General features: G+C 43.7%; 2 protein-coding genes across 4 annotated transcripts in view; one reads left to right on the top strand and one right to left on the bottom strand.

Moving 5' to 3' along the window:
* Window positions 1–566: 566 nt before the first annotated feature.
* On the bottom strand, window positions 567–13,630 carry LOC145344283 (glioma pathogenesis-related protein 1-like). Its single transcript, XM_080191344.1, has 6 exons — window positions 13,457–13,630; window positions 7,553–7,798; window positions 6,052–6,164; window positions 5,884–5,966; window positions 4,502–4,525; window positions 567–4,409 (listed from the first exon to the last, which is right to left on the bottom strand). Exons 1-6 carry the CDS (start codon window positions 13,628–13,630, stop codon window positions 4,279–4,281), a joined length of 771 nt encoding a protein of 256 aa, XP_080047470.1. The 3' UTR covers window positions 567–4,278.
* LOC145344282 (uncharacterized) overlaps window positions 13,577–18,807 on the top strand; it is a 23,301-nt gene continuing 18,070 nt past the window's right edge. For 2 of the 3 annotated variants that reach the window (XM_080191342.1, XM_080191341.1), the window contains exon 1: window positions 17,467–17,599. In XM_080191342.1, coding sequence (XP_080047468.1) covers window positions 17,473–17,599 — 127 coding nt within the window. In that variant the 5' untranslated portion in view covers window positions 17,467–17,472. Of the gene's footprint in view, window positions 13,650–17,466; window positions 17,600–18,807 lie in introns of those variants that run through there. The other variant, XM_080191343.1, reaches the window with a different exon arrangement.

Here is an 18,807-nt window from a genome sequence, read left to right as displayed (position 1 = left end):
ATCACCATTACCAAAATTAATTTTTCAATTCCAGATTTAAATTTAATTAAATTCCATTAGTGCCATTATGGAATGCGAACTCATGTCCCCAGATTATTAACTTAGACCTCTGATTACTAGTTTAGTGACATTGCCACTGTAGCACAATCTTACCCATTGCTTTAGATGACAATTTGACATATTTGTATTTTAATTTCAAAACTAATTTTGTTTTAGATGTACCAGGAACAATTTGATGATATTAACGCTAGAGTGAGGGGGAAATCAGTAGCCTGTTGATTCATATCTTCACAATGCTAAACAAAAGTGGGTAAATCCATTTATCACATCTAACTCATCCTTGCATAAAAACGTATAAGCATTGCTCTAACCCCAGTTCACAATATCTAATGGGAATGGAAAATCTGATTTATGCTGTTTGTTTGAAGTGGATGAGAAGCAATGCTCTAGGGCTTATGGCATTGAGCTTGTTCCTACCTAGTGCAGGTAAATTATAACTGAATGATATTTATGTGTTTGTTAAATTTCTTATAAACAATTAACAAAGGAAGAAACATAAGTAAGTCTTTAGTCAGTTTCAGATTTATTCACAAAGTAAGACATCACAAATGTACAGCTCCTAATTCTAAAACCCACCACCAGTCAATAAATGTCTGTTTATATGTGCTTAGGTCATTATTTTAAAAAATCATGAACAATATTTTAAAACAAACCAAAGATAAATTATTTTCCAAATTCTCTTTGAAACATTACAAGACACCTCTCTTCTTGAACCCCAGTAATCTTTTGGTACAAGTTCTTCTTGTAATCTTCTTATAAGTAATCTAATTAATAACATATTTCTGAAATTCCACAGTGTCATAAAGATGCCTGGGTATCCTTGTACACCAATCAATGGAAGTGGAGAGGCAGGTTCAGTAAACAATTAGGAAGACAAATAGTATGTTGGCCTTTATTGCAAGAGGATTTGAGTTCAAAGTTAAAATATCTTATTTGCATTCATGTAAGGTTTTGGTGAGATCACACCTGGAGTATTTTGTGTATTTTGGTCTCTGAAGAGGGAGTACAGCAGAGGTTCAGTGGGCTGATACCAGGGTTGGCAGGCCTGTCCTATGAGGAGAGATTGGTTTGACTGGACCTCCTTTCACCAGAGTTTGTAAGGATGAGAGGGCATCTGATTGATATGTATAAAATTCAAACAGAGTTGGACAGACTAGATGCAAGCAGGATGTTTTCCCTGGCTGGGGAATCTAGAAACAGGAACGTAGTTCAGGATATGGAGTAGACCACTTAGCACTGAGATGAAGAAAAATCTCCTCACTCAAAGAGTAGCGAACTTTGTGGAATCCTCTACCACTAGGGCTGTAGAGGCCAAGTCACTGAATGTATTCCAGAGAGATTTTTTTTAGATTTTTTTGGAATCAAGGAGTGTAGGGAGAAAATGGCAGCATGACATTGAGATCAAGTATCAATCATAATCATAAAGAATGGCTGAGCAGGCTCAAAGGGCAGAATGTCCTGCTCCTGCTCCTAGTTTCTATGTTTCTATGCCCAGCAGTTTCCACTTCTAATACCAATTAAACATTGTTGTATTTGCTTTTAGTTGAACAAGTTCTCTTTTCAGCAAAATTGATCTCACTGAAAAATGTCACAACCTCAAGATCAGGCCAGAGATGCATTTAGTTTCTATAGCTTCCCTCTGCATCACTTGCCTCTCTAGGCCGTTTCAGAGCAATCTCTCCCTGAAATTTTCCACCCTGTGGAAACACAGCTGTTATGTCAATTGATCCATATGCCCACTAATACGTAACCAAAAGAGATAAAAAAAAGATTTTCAGGATTACTTTTCCTAATGTGAGACAGTCCACACTAACATCTGCATTGCTCAGTCATGCTCCAAACTGAGCAACTAGCCTTGCTTTAACTTTGAGTCCCATCCGCACAGATCTTTTCTGTACATATCCATCTACAACGAGACTGGCCTTGTATCTGGCACTTCAGAATAAACTTCAAATTCCTTCCAATATCTAATTCCTTTGGTTTTACCTCTCAAATTGATTTACCCTCTAGTTTATTGGCAGCCACCAAAATGGCATGGTCATAAGGACTTCTGTTGATAGTCCAGTGTGAAGACTGTCGCTTAGCCCTCCCTTCATTGTGTAATTTATTCAACCTGCATTTCAATGCATTTTGGGACTACTACTGTAAGATCTCTCTCTCACATGGCAGAAACTCTTTCTCCGGTATTTGATTGTTTTTTATCAGTCAAATCATTTTTAGACATGCTAAGCAGAATCTTACCAAAAAATGACATAGTGACAGGATCTGACTGAAAATCGGCGTGTTTCTCTTTGGAGAAACAGGCAGGTTTTGTCGCTGGATCTTATGACACTTTGTTAGAAAGTAAAAAGCTGGAGGGGAATGATTCATGCCATCATAGAATCTCTACAGTGCAGAAGGTGGCCATTCAGTCCGTCAAGTCTGCATCAACAACAATCAAACCCAGGCCCTAACCCCTATAACCCCACATAATGCCCCAATACTAAAGGAAAGTTTAGCATGGCCAATCAACCTAACCCGCACATCAGTGGAGTGAGAGAGGAGACTCAGAGGAAACCCACGCAGACATGGGGAGACAGACGGTCACCCAAGGCCAGAATTGAGCCTGGGTCTCTGGTGTTGTGAGGCAGCAGTGCTAGCCACTGTACAGTCCTTGCCCACCATGCTACCCCATCAGTGTTGAGGGGCGGGGCCTAAACATTGCCAGCAAAGGGCTCCCCAATCAGAGGAAAGAAATAACCTCCCTCTCCCACTCTACCATGCAGGTCTCATTTCTTCCTCCCCACCCCTCTACAATCAAAGCTGGCAAGAAGACCCTCTTTCTCTCCCCCTACCCCCCATGAGGCTGCACTAGGATCCATCCCTGGCATTGCTCCCAAGCACAGTTTGGCACTGCCATGTTGGCATGGTCTACTGGCATAGAGCACTGCCTTGCCATGCCCCTCTTCCACAGGAACTTTACTCACCTTTACTGCCCCACGGGGATCCCCACGACAGGTTCATGTCTGGATGAACGTTATACACCTCATGTCAGGTCAGTGAGGTTTGAAAATATGGCTAGTGGTCAATATATGGTGGGTAGGGGGGTGTTTAATAATATTAAAATTCATATAAATGCATTAAAATGAGATTCTCACTGTTTATGAGCATGAACCTTGCTACATCACCAGAAAGGTATGGGGAAAATCATGGAATGTGATATCTCGAGAGAGAATCACATTTCCTGATTTTCTCCAGATTTTCACCGTTCTCTCTAATGGCAAATGCAACCTCACACTATTATAACTTGTAACACGTGTTCTTACTTTGCATTATTTCACCCATTCTGACAGTCCATAGAACTCGCTTCTTGGCCATTTAACCAAAATTTAAACCTGTTAGTCATTTTTCCTGTGTCTCACAAAAATCGCTTCCCTCCATTCACTGAATAATTCTCGAACATATTTCACCCAAATTTTCACTTTAGGCCTTTGGATGCCCTGTCTTGTGCTTCACGATCACTTAGTCTGCCACAATCCAGCCCTGATCTATTGGATTATTTCCAGGTCTTTGGGCAGTTGCTCCAATATCTTCTGTGATGCAGTGTGAAATTATGTTTGGTTATATCCCTGTGAAGTACTACACAGATTCTATATAAATATTAATTGGCATTATTACCCCAATGCTGGTATTTTTCACTGTATAATTTTTGAGGTCATTTGAGTAGATGGAAGTTTCTTCCCAATGGCTCATCAAGAATTTTGAGGCTACTGTTTTGACATAAAATCATATATTCTATGTTTATTTGGGGAAGTTGATGAAAAATACTTCCTATATTTCGTTGACTATGGGCCCACTTTTACCATCAAGTTGCGCCCGTTTTCAGGTGCAAAAACTTGGTAAAGTTAGGCGCGATCTGCACCTGCCTTCGCGCTGGTTCCCCTTTTACCAAGGCCCAAAAATGGCCACGATTGGGACCACACCCAAAATGGTGCGGTGGCCATTTAAATGCATTTAAATTGACTTAATGGGCTGCTTACTGGCACTTCCCCCTTTACCGCCATGTTCGCCCATCCAGAAGCGAAATGGTAAAATAGAGCCATTTGTAACCAATTCATTTTTTGCACATCAAAATTCAGTTGTTTGATATAAAATGCCACTTCCTCCTGTCCCCTCAAACATATCAAACTTAATGTTTAACTGAACAGTGATTAAACATCAATAGAATATTGATGTTTGTTACAGATAAGCAAATATGTCTGGAAATTTTTTTTGTACAATGTATACTCCAACAGCAATAACAATGCAAGACAATGTCCTTATTACTAAAGCAGAAATACAGTAATTATCACATGAGGGATCTGAATTATCTGCAAGAAACAAAACAAACAAGTGCAATTAAGTAAATCACATTCCCTTACATTGAAAAATAACTTTTGTCTATATACTAAAGCATACTCACTTAACATTTCAAGTGTTGCGTTCCCTGATAAAAAAAAGAAAAAAGAGAAATAAATAGGTAAGACAGCAGCTTCCCCTTTTAAGTTGCTTCATTCACTGCTAGATACAATGGGGCAGCACACGTAGCATAGGACATCTGCTTTAGTGTGGTTTTCTGCCAGGCCAATGCCCCGATTGGTGGCATTTTAACATAAGAAATAGGAGCAGGAGTAGGCCATCTGGCCCTTCGAGCCTGCCCCGCCATTCAATAAGATCATGGCTGATCTGTCGTGGCTCAGTTCCACTTTCCCGCCCTCTCCCCATAACCCTTAATCCCCTCTCTTATCAAAAACCCATCAACCCGCTTCTTAAAAATATTTAGCGAGGCAGCCTCCACCACTTCAACGGGCAGAGAATTCCAGAGATTCACCACCCTTTGAGTGAAGAAGTTCCTCCTCAACTCCGTTCTAAACCGCCCCCCCTTTATCTTGAGGCTGTGCCCCCTAGTCCTACTGTCTTTTTTGAGCAGGAAGAGTCTCTCCACCTCTATCCTATCCATCCCATTCATCATTTTGGAGCAGCCTCTCTTGCTTCCTGACCCTCCGCTTATTGTATCCCTCCTCAACACTTGCGCTCGCTAATTCCTTCCCTGACACTCCTGCTTTCGGTTTCTCTCCCCAACTCCTGTTCACCACTTCCTTCCCCAACTCTCCCACTTGATGCTGCCTCCCCAACCCTGCTGCTTTCTGCTTATCTCCACAACCCTCCCATTCATCGCTTCTATTCCCAACCATCTCACTCACCACATCCCACTCGTTGGGCCGAAGGGCCTGTTTCCCAGGCTGATTTTGTTCTTTGTTCTTCGTTCCATCACCCCGCCCGCCCCATCCCAACCCTCCTGATCGTTACTTTTAACCACAACCCTCTCACTTGCAGGTTCTCTCACTCTCAGACTCGCTTTCTGTCTTGCCACCCCTTTCCTGAGTCCTTGCTCATAGCGAGGGCCAGGGAATTGGTGAGCAGGAGAGGTGACAAACTGTGGAGTAGAAGTCAGTAAATGGGACATCAGCAGTGGGAGGTAAATAGACAGAGTTAGCATATTTATATTTTTCAAATTTATTTTAAGTGGAAAGCTATTTCTTTTATGGATAGAGCAATTCAAGAACATTAAGTATTTCAATTTATAGGGTATTTTCTTTTTAAATTTCCGATGACAGATCCTACAGAACTATAACTTCATCTTTAAATTGATCGTAATCAAAAAATCTGATTCGCTCAAAGTTTTTTCAATTAAAATTGCACAATTTAGGAATACAACTGCAACTTTAAACAAAAAATTACTGTTTGCTGACAAAATTACTGAGTTGGTACACATTCAAAGAGAAAAATGTGACTCAAACTTACTGCACAAATTATTCTCACAACGATCTTTAAAGCATTCACTGCAGGCTTTTCCTTTTAAATAAGGGTGTGTTGGGTAATTTCCACTGCAAGGAAAAGAATGGTGCTTAAATATTTGTATTATGAACATTCATACCATCAAAAATGCATCCAATACTAAAAGTGACTTACGCTGGTCCATAATCACAAACAAAATTGACTGAAGTGCGAGTTGTAAAGCCAGCAATTCCTGATGGACATATATGAAATGCACAGCCAACTTTGTAACTTGAAGCCCAGACCAGCTTGAAATAAAACGGGGAAGAGAAATCACCAATTGTGAGTAAAAGCAATACCTGAAACATAATCACCTGATGTATTAAACTCAATTGGGTACTTCACAATTCTCTCTTTTATGAATTGATAGTTTACTCTGATCTAGTTTTACTTTCTATAAAACATTGAGTATATAAAAAGAAAGGATGCACAAAAATGGATACCTGATAGCCACATTGTTCAAGGAATGATACAGTCAGTTATATCTGCCCACCTCTTAATGTATTTCCTGAATGTTGTAGATAGATTAGTATATCCCTATAAAAACTGGTTACAAAGCTAATAGATGGCCCAGTAAGTCATGTGTAATATGTAATTTAGGCACAGAATATAAAAGTAAGAGGACATAATTCTGTAAGACTCAGATGTTTTACATAAGAACACAAGAAATAGGAGCAGGAGTAGGCCTTTTAAGCCTGCCCCGCCATTCAATAAGATCATGGCTGATCTGAAGTAGATCAGTTCCACTTTCCCGCTTTCTCCACATAACCCTTAATTCCCCAGTCTATCAAAAACCTATCTACCTGTGACTTAAATATATTTAGTGAGGTAGCCTCCACAACTTCAACAGGCAGAGAATTCCAGAGATTCACCACCCTTTGAGTGAAGAAGTTCCTCCTCAACTCTGATCTAAACTGCTCCCCCCCTTATCTTGAGGCTGTGTCCTCTAGTCCTGCTATCCTTTCTGAGAGGGAAGAATCTCTCTACCTCTACCCTATTCATCCCCTTCATTATCTTATACGTCTCTATAAGATCCCCCCCTCATCCTTCTAAACTCCAACAAGTACAGACCTAGTCTATTTAGTCTCTCTTCATATCCAACCCCCTCATCTCCGGTATCAGCCTTGTGAACCTCCTCTGCACTCCCTCCAAGGCCAATATATCCTTCTGCAAGTGCGGCGACCAAAACTGCATACAGTACTCCAGCTGCGGCCTCACCAGTACCCTGTACAGTTGCAGCAAGACCTCCCTGCTTTTATATTCTATCCCCCTCGCTATAAAGGCCAACATTCCATTCGCCTTCTTGATCATCTGCTGCACCTGCAGACTAGGTTTTTGTGACTCGTGCACAAGGACCCCCAGGTCCCTCTGCACCATAGCATGCTTTTAGAAGCATGTTCAAGAAACACAGAAATATCTGCTTCTAACATCTTGAATACACAGAAGTTCAAATGTGAAAATGGGCCATTTAGCCTAACCAATCTATGTCAGTGTTTACCAGCCCTGTGAGTAAGTAGTCCTAATCATTCTTGTTTGTAAAATGAAATCAATAAGGAGGATTTCAAAAAACAGTAATGGAAATTCTATTTTTGATATTCATTTTGATCTATGAAATTACTTGTACAAAATAGATTACCTGAGTGTAGTGGCCACATATTGCTGAGCACCTTCGTGTAGCGTAATCATAAGCTCGAACCTCATTATACCAGCTTGTTATTGCCCCGGTGACATTTAAAGAGGAACCTTGTATGACATATATGTTTTCTCCGACAACATTGAATAGTGGATGAAGTTTTCCTTGCACTTGCAAGTCTTTGTTATGTTCAAATTTGCAGTTCTCACTCCATTTCAAGGCTACATTAGCAAGAATCCGATCCCAAGACTAAAAAAAATTAATAAGAGAGATGTGTCTCAGATTTCAAAAATTTAACTTCTTTATTGGATATTTGCTGCAAACAGTTTTCTTAAAACCTTCTCCACCTGATACGTCAACAAAAGCAGAGACTTCCTTTGCTAGTATGACTGAGATCCTCTACTCTTCCACTGGGCCAAAATTTCTCCAAAGTTACCCACTGCCTAGCCCTGAACTTGCATGTTTCTCTCATGCCTTATTTTCTCTCATGCCCCCTCCAAGCTCATTTTGTGCATGAGATTCACCTCCTACTACCTGGACAATTGCTGTCCAGATGTTACTTTTTAGTTCCCAAGTTAGGAAGGCAGCTCACCACCACCTTCTCAAGGGCAACTAGGGATGGGTGATAAGTGCTAGTCTAGCCAGCAACACCCACATCCCATAAATGAATTTTTAAATAGCTGATATTGGTAACAGTTCTCTTTCTTCATGTATTGTCCAATTCTTAAAAGCTGCCATAATCATCCCTATATAAAACAAAAACCTTGATCCCACCATGTTTGCAAACATCCATGCCATCTCCAAACTCCTTTGTGTCTCCAAAGTTATTAAACATTCAATTGCATCCCAAAAGGGTGGCACGGTAGCACAGTGTTTAGCACTGCTGCTTCACAGCTCCAGGGACCTGAGTTTGATTCCTGGCTTGGGTCACTGTCTGTGTGGAGTTTGCATATTCTCCTCGTGTCTGCGCGGGTTTCCTCTGGGTGCTCCGGTTTCCTCCAACAGTCCAAAGATGTGCGGGTTAGGTTGATTGGCCACGATAAAATTGCCCCTTAGTGTCCTGGGATGCATGGGTTAAAGGGATTAGAGGGTAAAATGTGTAGGGATATGGGGATTGGGCCTGGGTAGGTTTGTGGTTGGTACAGACCTGATGGGCCAAATGGCCTCTTTCTGTACTATACGGTTTCTATGATTCTATGAAATCTGTTCCCATCTTTCCTGAAATTTCAAGTTTGAGTTCCTCCACTGAGGTGTATACCCCTGTCGCAACACTGAAATGGCTCACATCAAAGTCATACGTGACACCCTAAGCCACTGTGACAAAGGTTATCTATCCTTCCTCATTCTCCTCAGCCTGTTTGTTGCCTTTGATGCACGTAACTACTTCCTTCCCTTCCTACGTTTACGTTTCTCCATCATCATCCAGTTGGGTGGAACTGCAATTGTCTGGTTCCATGCTTAGGGCGGTGGATAGAGCCGGTGGATGTGGTCTTTCTTGATTTTCAGAAGGCGTTTGACAAGGTACCTCACAAGAGGTTATTGCAGAAGGTAAGGGGGCATGGAGTTGGGGGTAGGGTGTTAGCGTGGATAGAGGATTGGTTGTCAAATAGGAGGCAGAGAGTGGGGGTTAATGGGTGCTATTCGGATTGGCGGTTGGTGACTAGTGGAGTGCCCCAGGGGTCGGTGCTGGGGCCTCAGCTATTTACCATTTATATAGATGATCTGGAGGAGGGAACCAAGTGTATGGTGTCGAAATTTGCTGATGACACCAAGATTGGTGGAACGGCAAATTGCGCGGAGGGTGTGGAGAGTCTGCAGAATGATCTAGATAGGCTGGGCGAATGGGCCAGGAACTGGCAAATGGAATTTAATGTTGGCATGTGCAAGGTGGCCCACTTTGGTAGGAATAATGGTAGGAAGGACTATTACTTACATGGCGAAAAACTGCAGCAGGCGACGGTGCAGAGGGACCTCGGGGTCCTTGTGCATGAGTCGCAAAAACCCAGCCTGCAGGTGCAGCAGGTGGTCAGGAAGGCGAATGGGATGCTGGCCTTCATAGCGAGGGGGATTGAATATAAAAGTAGGGAGGTCTTGCTGCAGCTGTATAGGGCACTGGTGAGGCCGCAGCTGGAGTACTGTGTGCAGTTTTGGTCGCCGCACTTACGCAAGGATATTTTGGCCTTGGAGGGAGTGCAGAGGAGGTTCACTAGGCTGATACCGGAGTTGAGGGGGTTGAGCTATGAGGAGAGGCTGAATAAACTAGGCTTGTACTCGTTAAGAGTTTAGAAGAATGAGGGGAGATCTCATTGAGACGTATAAGATGATGAATGGGATGGATAGGATAGAGGTGGAGAGACTCTTCCCGCTCAGAAAGGACAGTAGGACTAGGGGGCACAGCCTCAAGATAAAGGGGGGGCGGTTTAGAACGGAGTTGAGGCGGAACTTCTTCACTCAAAGGGTGGTGAATCTCTGGAATTCTCTGCCCGTTGAAGTGGTGGAGGCTGCCTCGCTAAATATTTTTAATACGCGGGTTGATGGGTTTTTGATAAACGAGGGGATTAAGGGTTATGGGGAGAGGGCGGGAATGTGGAACTGAGCCACGACAGAACAGCCATGATCTTATTGAATGGCGGGGCAGGCTCGAAGGGCTAGATGGCCTACTCCTGCTCCTATTTCTTATGTTCTTATGAATGAGCGACTCACCCAGTCCCAATCCACTATTACCCTGAACATTCTTTTTCAATTAACAGTCTATTTTCTTTTTGGATGTTTCTCTTGAACCTGACTCCACCACGCTCTCAGGCAGTGCATTCCAAACCCTAACCTGCCTAAAAAATGTTTCTCCACATATCACTTAATAATTACTTTAAATCTGTGCCCTCTTGTTCTCGATCCTTTCATGAGTGGGATGAGTTTATCACTAGCTACTCTGTCCAGACACTTCATGATTTTGTGTCCACCTACCAATCCTTAACTTTCTTTTTGCTAAGAAAAACAGTCCCAATTTCTCCAGTGTTCATAACTGAAATTTCTCATCTGGTGAGCATCTTCTGCATAGAATCATAGAAACCCTACAGTGCAGAAAAGGCAATTCAAGCCTGCACCGACTACAATCCCATCCAGGTCCTATCCCCGTACCCCTACATATTTACCCGCTAATCCCTCTAAGCTACGCATCTCAGGACACTAAGGGGTAATTTAGCATGGCCAATCAACCTAACCCACACATCTTTGCACTTTCTCTAATACTTTCAAATCTGCCACTTGCAACTGAATACCCCCTGAAATAAGGTATATAAACAGGCTGTCAAGAAAGAGCAATCACTTCAGATAGGAAAGATCTTCTTGAGGTGGACTAAAGTTGGCTTTGGTCTAACGCTTTGGTTAGCTCAAAAAGACAGAACAGAGGACACTGCCACCTCCAGCCATGGAGATCAGTTCATTTATCCGTTCATACTGTCTAGGGCCAGAAAACCATTCTCACCTGTTATGGCTTAAATGTCTTTCCTGTCTATTTAGCTTATGTATCATATCCAAAACATTGACCATCAATGTCAATGACTGCAAACACTTGGCCATGATTTTCATCTTAGATTCATAGGGTGAATTTTCTCGTCCTACCCGCCATGGGAATCGTAGTGGGCAAGGGGCAAATCATGGAAAGGTCCATTGACTCTGGTGGGATTTTCCAGTTTCGGGGTGAGCGCAGCCAGAAAATCCCACTCACAGAGTTTCCCAGCACAGAAACAGGCGCTTCAGCCCATCGTGTCTGCCAGCCTCAAACGTCTGTTTTAATCCCTTTTTCCAGCACTTGGTACACAGCCTTGTATGCTGCAGTATTTCAAGTGCTCATCTAAATGCTTCTTAAATGTTGTGAGGGTTCCTGCCTCTACCACCCTTTCAGGCAGTGAGTTCCAGATTCCCACCACCCTCTGGGTGAGAATGTTTTACCTTAAATTCCCCCTCCAAATCTCCTGCTTCTTACCTTAAATCTACGACCCCTGGTTACTGACCCTTTACTAAGGAGAAATGTTTCTTCCTAACCACCTATCTATGTCTCTCATAATTTTGTACACTTCAATTAAGTCCCCCCTCAGTTTTTTCTGCTCCAAGGAAAACAACCACAGCCTAACCAGCCTCTCTTCATAGCTGAAACTCTCCTGCCCAGGCAGCATTCTAGTGAATCTCCTCTGCACCCTTTCTAGTGCAATCACATCCTTCCGTTGGATGACCAAAACTGCACACAGTACTCTAGCTATGGGCTAACAACTGTTTTATACAGATCCTTGCTCTTATATGTTATGCATTGGCTAGTAAAGGCAAGTATTTCATGTGCCTTCTTAAACATCTTACCTATTTGTCCTGCTGTGTTCAGGGATCTTTAAACATGAATTCCAATTTCCCTTTGTTTCTTTACTTCTGAGCGTCCTATCATTCATTGTGTATTCCCTTGCCTTGTTAGTCTTCCCAAAATGCATCACCTCACACTTTTCAAGGTTAAATTCTATTTACCACTATTCTGCCTATCTGACCAGCCCATCTGTATTGTTTGACAAGATGCTGCATAAAAGACTTGATCCAGAAGAGGATTGGGATAGAGTACTAGATTGGATTGAGGACTGGCTGACTGACAGAAAGCAAAGGGTCAGGATACATGGGTCCTTCTCTGGCTGGCGAAATATAACTAATGGGGCGCTGCAGAGGTCCATCTTCAAACTTCAACCATTTGCAATCTATATAAATGATTTGCAAGCAGGGCTAGAGATAAACTAGCAAAATTTGCGGATGATACTAAAATAGGTGGGAAAGCAGGCAGTGAAGAAAATATAAAGATTTTACAGATAGATATAGATATACTAGGAGAATGGGCCAAAATTTGGCAGACGGAGTTTAATGTGGATAAGTGTGAGATCATCCATCCTAACAGAAAAGTAGGAATGCAAATTATTAACTATGTAGAAAGCAGATCCAAAATGTGTCTGGGGAGAGGGACCTCTGGCAGCTCATGCATCGCAGAACATCATATAATAAAAAAGCAAATGTGTTGTTAGCATGTATTGCAAAAGGACTGGAATATAAAAGTAGAGGAGTGTTGTTGCAGTTGTATGGGGTGTTGGTGAGACCACATCTGGAGTACTGCATTCAGTTTTGGTCTCCTTATTTGAGGAAGGATATGGTGGCATTGGAGGCAGTTCAGAGAAGGTTCATCAGATTGATTCCAGGGGTGAAAGGGTTGATGTATGAGGAGAGATTAAACAGTTTGGGCTTGTACTCGCTGGGGTTTAGAAGGATGAGAGGGGATCTGATCACGATATATAAGATTTTAAAAGGGATTGATAAAGTAAATGTAGACCAAATGTTTCCTCTTATGGTGCAACCTAGAAAAGGTGTCGGTTGAGAGGCAGTAGATTTAAAACAGATTAGAAGGAGCTACTTCTGGCAGAGGGTGGTGAATTTGTGGAACTTGCTACATGGTTGAATGGTTTCAAGAAGGAGATATATATATATTTCTAATTTAAAAATGGGATATGGGGAACAGGTGGGGAGGTGGATTGGAGACCAGGAAGAGATCAGCCCTGTGGGGCTGGTCGGCCTGAATTTGCCTACCTCTGCTTCCTATTCGCTATTTACCGCACAACCACTTCTGGTGTCATCTATGAACTTGTGGATCACTGAGATGACAACCATTTTGACAAATAGGTTTAGTCCGCTCATTTGAAAGTTAAGAGTTCACAATTTCACCCAAACTACTTCAAATTAAAATACAAGAACTATACTTCATCACAGAACGAAGCGAGAACAGACTCGTTTCACAAGAAATAATTCGCCCACTCTGTTCCCAGACGTAGCAATCATTTCAATTGCATAAGATTGTAAAAACATTTTTAAGGTGACCCGTTTCCATACCATGTACAGCATGTTGCTTGCAGGAGGGTTTACTTTCGATCGATATAAGTTGTGACTGCGGATGCATTCCCTGATGAAATCTTCATTATTAATGTCATTTGATAATCCGATACCAAGAACAGCAAAGTAGAACCATAAATGAGGCGAAACGCTGGAGCACCACGATCTCCACATTCTGCCACCTTTCTTCAGAGTAAGTTAAACTTCCGTAACTTTGCAACTTATTCAACAGAATTTCTCCAATTTCAGTCCAAAAAAATTCGCAAGTTATGACCACAAGACAGCGTTTCCGCCGAGAAAGATCATTTTTAACTTGACGAAACCGCACCGTTTGCATTGACACAATCAGAAAGCAAGGGGTGTGTCCTGACACTCCGCCAAGGCACCTTGACTCACTCAGAATGATGTGGAGGTTGGGGATAATGTCCTGATACTGGCCAACCTAACGCTGCAAAAATTGCACGGGGGCTTGAACTGGAACCCAAGTTTTGCAGCTCTGCTTCCGAACTCTCAGACTAGGGGATCTCATAGATACACAGAATTCTCACGGAAGGAGGCCATTCGGCCCATCATAGAAGTTTACAGCATGGAAACAGGGCCTTCCGCCACAGGTGTCCACTCTGCCCAGTTTTTCTAATCTAAACTAATCCCAGTTGCCCACTGGCCCATATCCCTCCATACCCATCTTACACATGTAACTGTCTAAATGCTTTTTAAAAGACAAAATTGTACCTGCCTCTACTACTACCTCTGGCAGCTTGTTCCAGACACTCACCATCCTCTGAGTGAAGAAATTGCTCCTCTGGACACTTTTGTATCTCTCCCCTCTCACCTTAAACATATGCCCTCTAATTTTAAACACCCCTATGTTTGGGAAAAGGTGATGACTATTGTGTCTGCACCGGCTTTCCAAACAAGCATCATGACTTAGTGCCTCACAAAAATGCTGGAAATACAAGCAGAAGAGGAGGCAGAAACAGAGGAAATATTTCAGCTCCATGACATTTTCATCAGTGTGTTGGGTGGGAAGGGAGGTGGTGGAATGATGATGGAAAAAAGGCGAAGATCTCTGATAGAGTGGAAGAAAATCAGGAGATATTAAATGACAAAAGGATTGATGGTACAAAGGGAGTGGTCATGAGATAAGTAAAGAGGCAAAAGCAGTGTGAGATTTCTGTCCCGCTGCACTGGTCAAAGAGCAGGGTGGGAAATTTGAGTGGGAGGTTAAAAACTCGAATTGCACCCACAGTTGGACGACTCGCGATCCTCCCAGGCCATTTTTGCCAGCGTAATCTTATTTAGGTGCTATTGGTGAGCCCAGGAAATAATAGTCCAGGCTCATGTACCTTTCTGACCTTGCCAGTGGAGGTCTTCACCGGTGAGGATCACAGATGCTCCCCACTAACGGGGACCAGATGTGATGGCCTCGCTGGTAGGACCAGGGGCCAGGTGGTCAGGGGGATCACTGAGGGGGACAGGTGTTCAGGAGGGGTGTCCATGGGAAGGATGGCAGTGGTGATCGGTGGGGGGGGATCTATGGGTGCTGGTGGCAATTGGGGGAGGTGTGTCTATGGGGGAGATTGATGATGGCGGGTTCATTGTGGGGGCAAGTGATTGGAGGTGGCAATCCTGGGGGGTTGGGTGGGAAAGGGGCAATGTCCATGGTGGAGGGGGATGACAGATTTCCCATACAGTTGTACACAGCAAATGGGAGATTAGGGCGCATGCCAAGCAGTCAGCAGCACCTCCGCTGCCCCCCACCCCCCCCAACCACTGAAACTCCCAATTACCAGATAGAGTGTGGGAAAATTGTGTGGGATAGCTCGCTGATTTTTGACACTCGGAATTATTTCGGGACCATTCCACCGACGATGTCCGGTGAAGAGATGAGTGGCAGAATGATGAAACATAAGAAATAGGAGCAAGAACAGGCCATCTGGCCTCTTGGGCCTGCTCCGCCATTCAATAAGATCATGGCTAATCCTTTTGTGGACTCAGCTCCACCTACCTGCCTACTCACCATAACCTTTAATTCCTTTAATGCTCAAAAATTTATCAATTGGGTGGTATATACATCAAAAGATACTTGGAAAATAGAAGTTGGAGTAGGCCATTCAGCCCTTTGAGCCAGTTCCACCATTCATTTTGATTGTGGCTGATCATCCAATTCAATACCTTGATCCCTTCTTCCCCCCATATCCCTTGGTCCCTTTAGCCCCTCGAACTACATCTAATTCCTTCTTCAAGTCACATAACTTTTTGGCCTCAGCTACTTCCTGTGGTCGTGAATTCCACAGATTCACTACTCTCTGGGTGAATAAATTTCTCTTCACCTCAATCCTAAAAGGCTTACTCCTTATTCTCAAAATGATGACCACTAGTTCTGAGGTCTCCCACTATCAGGAATATTCTTTCTGAATCTATCCTGTTTAATCCTGTTATAATTTTATACATTTCTATGAGATTCTTCTCACTCTTCTGAACTCCAGTGACTATAATCCTAACAGACTTAGTCTGTCCTCATATGACAGTCCTGCTATCTCAGGAATCAGCCTGGTAAACCTTCATTCCACTCCCTTTATACAAGGCCATCTTTCCTCAGATAAGGACACAAAAATCACAATATTCCAGGTGTGTCTCACCAACACCTTCTACAATTACAGTAAAACATCCCTATTCCTCTACTCAAATCCTCTTGTTTTGAAGATCAATATACAATTTGCTTTCTTTACTGCCTGCTGTACCTGTGTGCTTATTTTTAGCGACTGATGCATGTGAACACCAAGGTCTCACTGAGTATCTAGCAATCTCAATTTACATCTATTTGAATAATAATTTACCTTCCTATTTTTGCAACCAAGTGGATAACCTCACACTTTTCCACATTATACAGCATCTGACATGCATATGCCCATTAGCTCAGTCTATCTAATTCATGCTGAGCATCTCTGCACTCTCACTGCTTACCGTCTTTTTAATTATCATATTTACTCCATAATTATCACATTCACGCAGAGGCGAATAGCAGAATGATGAACAGTTTCCATCTGAAAACAAAGAAAGAAAGAGCAAGAAAGTAATATTCTCTTCCTCTTCCTGTGAGTCAGCAGTGCTAACCACTAGATGTGGCATGGTAGCACTGCTGCCTCACAGCTCCAGAGATCCAGGTTCAATTCTGGCCTTGGATGACTGTATGGAGTTTGAACGTTCCCTCTGTGGGTTTTTTCCGGATCCTCTAGTTTCCTGCCATAGTCCAAAAATTGGCAGGATTGGCCATGGTAAATTACTCCTTAGTGTCCCAAGATATGTACCTTACATGGATTAGCAACGGTAAATGTGTGGGGTTAAGGGAATAGAGCAGAGAAGAGGACCTGGGTAATATAGTCTGTCAGAGAGTTGGTGTAGTTTCGATGGCCTTCTGCACTGTAAGGATTCTGTGATTTTTAAACTTGTAATTTTATTTTTGCTCATTTACAGGGTGTGGGCTATACTGGCTGGCCAATTTATTGCCCAACCGTAGTTGCCCTTCAAAAGCTATTTTCTCGAAATGCTTCAGTCCCTGAGGTGTAGATACATCCACAGTGCAGTTAGTTTTGGGAAATTCCAGGATTTTGACCCAGTGACGGTGAAGGAACAGTGATATATTTCCAAGTGAGGATGGTGAATGACTTGGGGAGGGACTTCCAGGTGATGGTGTTCCCATAGAGAAGGTGCTCCAGTTGTGTCATTGATAAAGATGCCACGTCTAATTTAAGGAGGTTGGGTTCTCCCAGTCATTAATCCACAAAAAGTTGTAACTACTTTTCGAGAGGTAGGATCAGATATTATAGGAAAAAAAAACACCAACTGAATGGTATTTCCTGCATCGACTCTGCGCTGCAAACATGTATGTTTCTACATTTCCCACTGTTGCAGAGTGAGTCAGGCAGGCTGGGCGCTCAGTGTCGGGGGGAACGCGATTGAGTTTCGAAACCGCTAGTGCGGCGGCTTGCGGCTGGCGACCCGTAGGAGTGAGCATGGCGCTGGGGCAGCAGACAGCGCTGGGTCTGTGTCTCTTCCTGTGTGTCTTTGTGCTGATCCCCAAACTCTTCCCGTGGGGAGAGGGACAGACCCCACACCGGCCAGCGGGTCACCGACCCCCAGGTGAGGGGGGGTGGGGGTGGAAAGGGCAGTGAGCAATGGAGGAGGGACTGACCAGTGGGGAAGCAGCACGGGGTGGGGGGGGCGTCATTGGGAGGGACTGACCAATAGGGGGGAATCAGGGGGCGGGATTGACCAAGGCGGGGGGGGGGGGTGGGTGCTGAGGCATCAAGAGAAGGGATTGACCAAAGTGGGGGGGGGAATTGACCAATGGAGGGAGTATGGGGAGGGACTGGCCAGTGGGGGAGCAGCACTCAGGAGGATTGACCAATGAGGCGGGGGGAATCGTAGGAAGGGACTGACCAATGGGGGAACATTATGGGGAGGGACTGTCCAATGGGGAAAGCATCACTTTGAGGGACTAACCAGTGGAGTGGGGTGGGGGCATCATTTTCAGGAACTGACCAATGGTGGTGGGGGGGGCATCATTGGAAGGGACAGATCAGTGGGGGCATTATGAGGAGGGACTGACCAATGGGGAACATCATGGGGGGCATCATTTTGAGGACTGACCAGTGGGGGGCATCATTGGAAGGGACAGATCAATGGGACATCATGAGGAGGGACTGACCAATGGGGGACATTAGGGGGAGGGACTAACCAATGGGGGAGTACCATTTTGAGGGACTGACCAGTGAGGGGAGGGCATCATTTTGAGGGACTGACCAATGTGGGGAGGAGCATGGAGAGGGACTGACCAAAGCGGGGGGAAAGCATCATTTTGAGGAACTGACCAGTGGGGGGGCATCATTGGAAGGGACAGATCAATGGGGACATCATGAGGAGGGACTGACCAGAGGGGAACATCATGGGGAGGGACTGAACAATGGGGAAGCATCATGGAAAAGGACTGACCAATCTGGGGAGGGGGCGAGTTGGAAAATTGGGCCCTGACCATGATGAGGGATATGGGCGTTAATCTGTGGAGGTGTTTAGCACTGACAATGTGGGCGTGATGTGGGCACTCACCTGATGAGGGGGCAACACTCAGAAAGCTTGTGCTATCAAATAAACCTATTGGATTTTAACTTGATGTTGTGAGACTACTTAATGTGGGCATGGGAGGAGATACAGGCACTCTGGGTGAGTGGTATGACCACTGTGCAGCAGCTACAGACACTGATTGGCAGAACTAAGTATGGACAATGACTGGCTTGGATTATAGACAGTGATGAAAGGATTGTTCAGGAGGCCAGATAAAGTGGTCATAT

Source organism: Carcharhinus amblyrhynchos, chromosome 6 (assembly GCF_965287045.1).
Source record: "Carcharhinus amblyrhynchos chromosome 6, sCarAmb.v2.hapA, whole genome shotgun sequence".
NCBI classification, from domain to species: Eukaryota; Metazoa; Chordata; class Chondrichthyes; order Carcharhiniformes; family Carcharhinidae; genus Carcharhinus; species Carcharhinus amblyrhynchos.
This window is presented reverse-complemented; position numbering and strand designations above follow the sequence as displayed.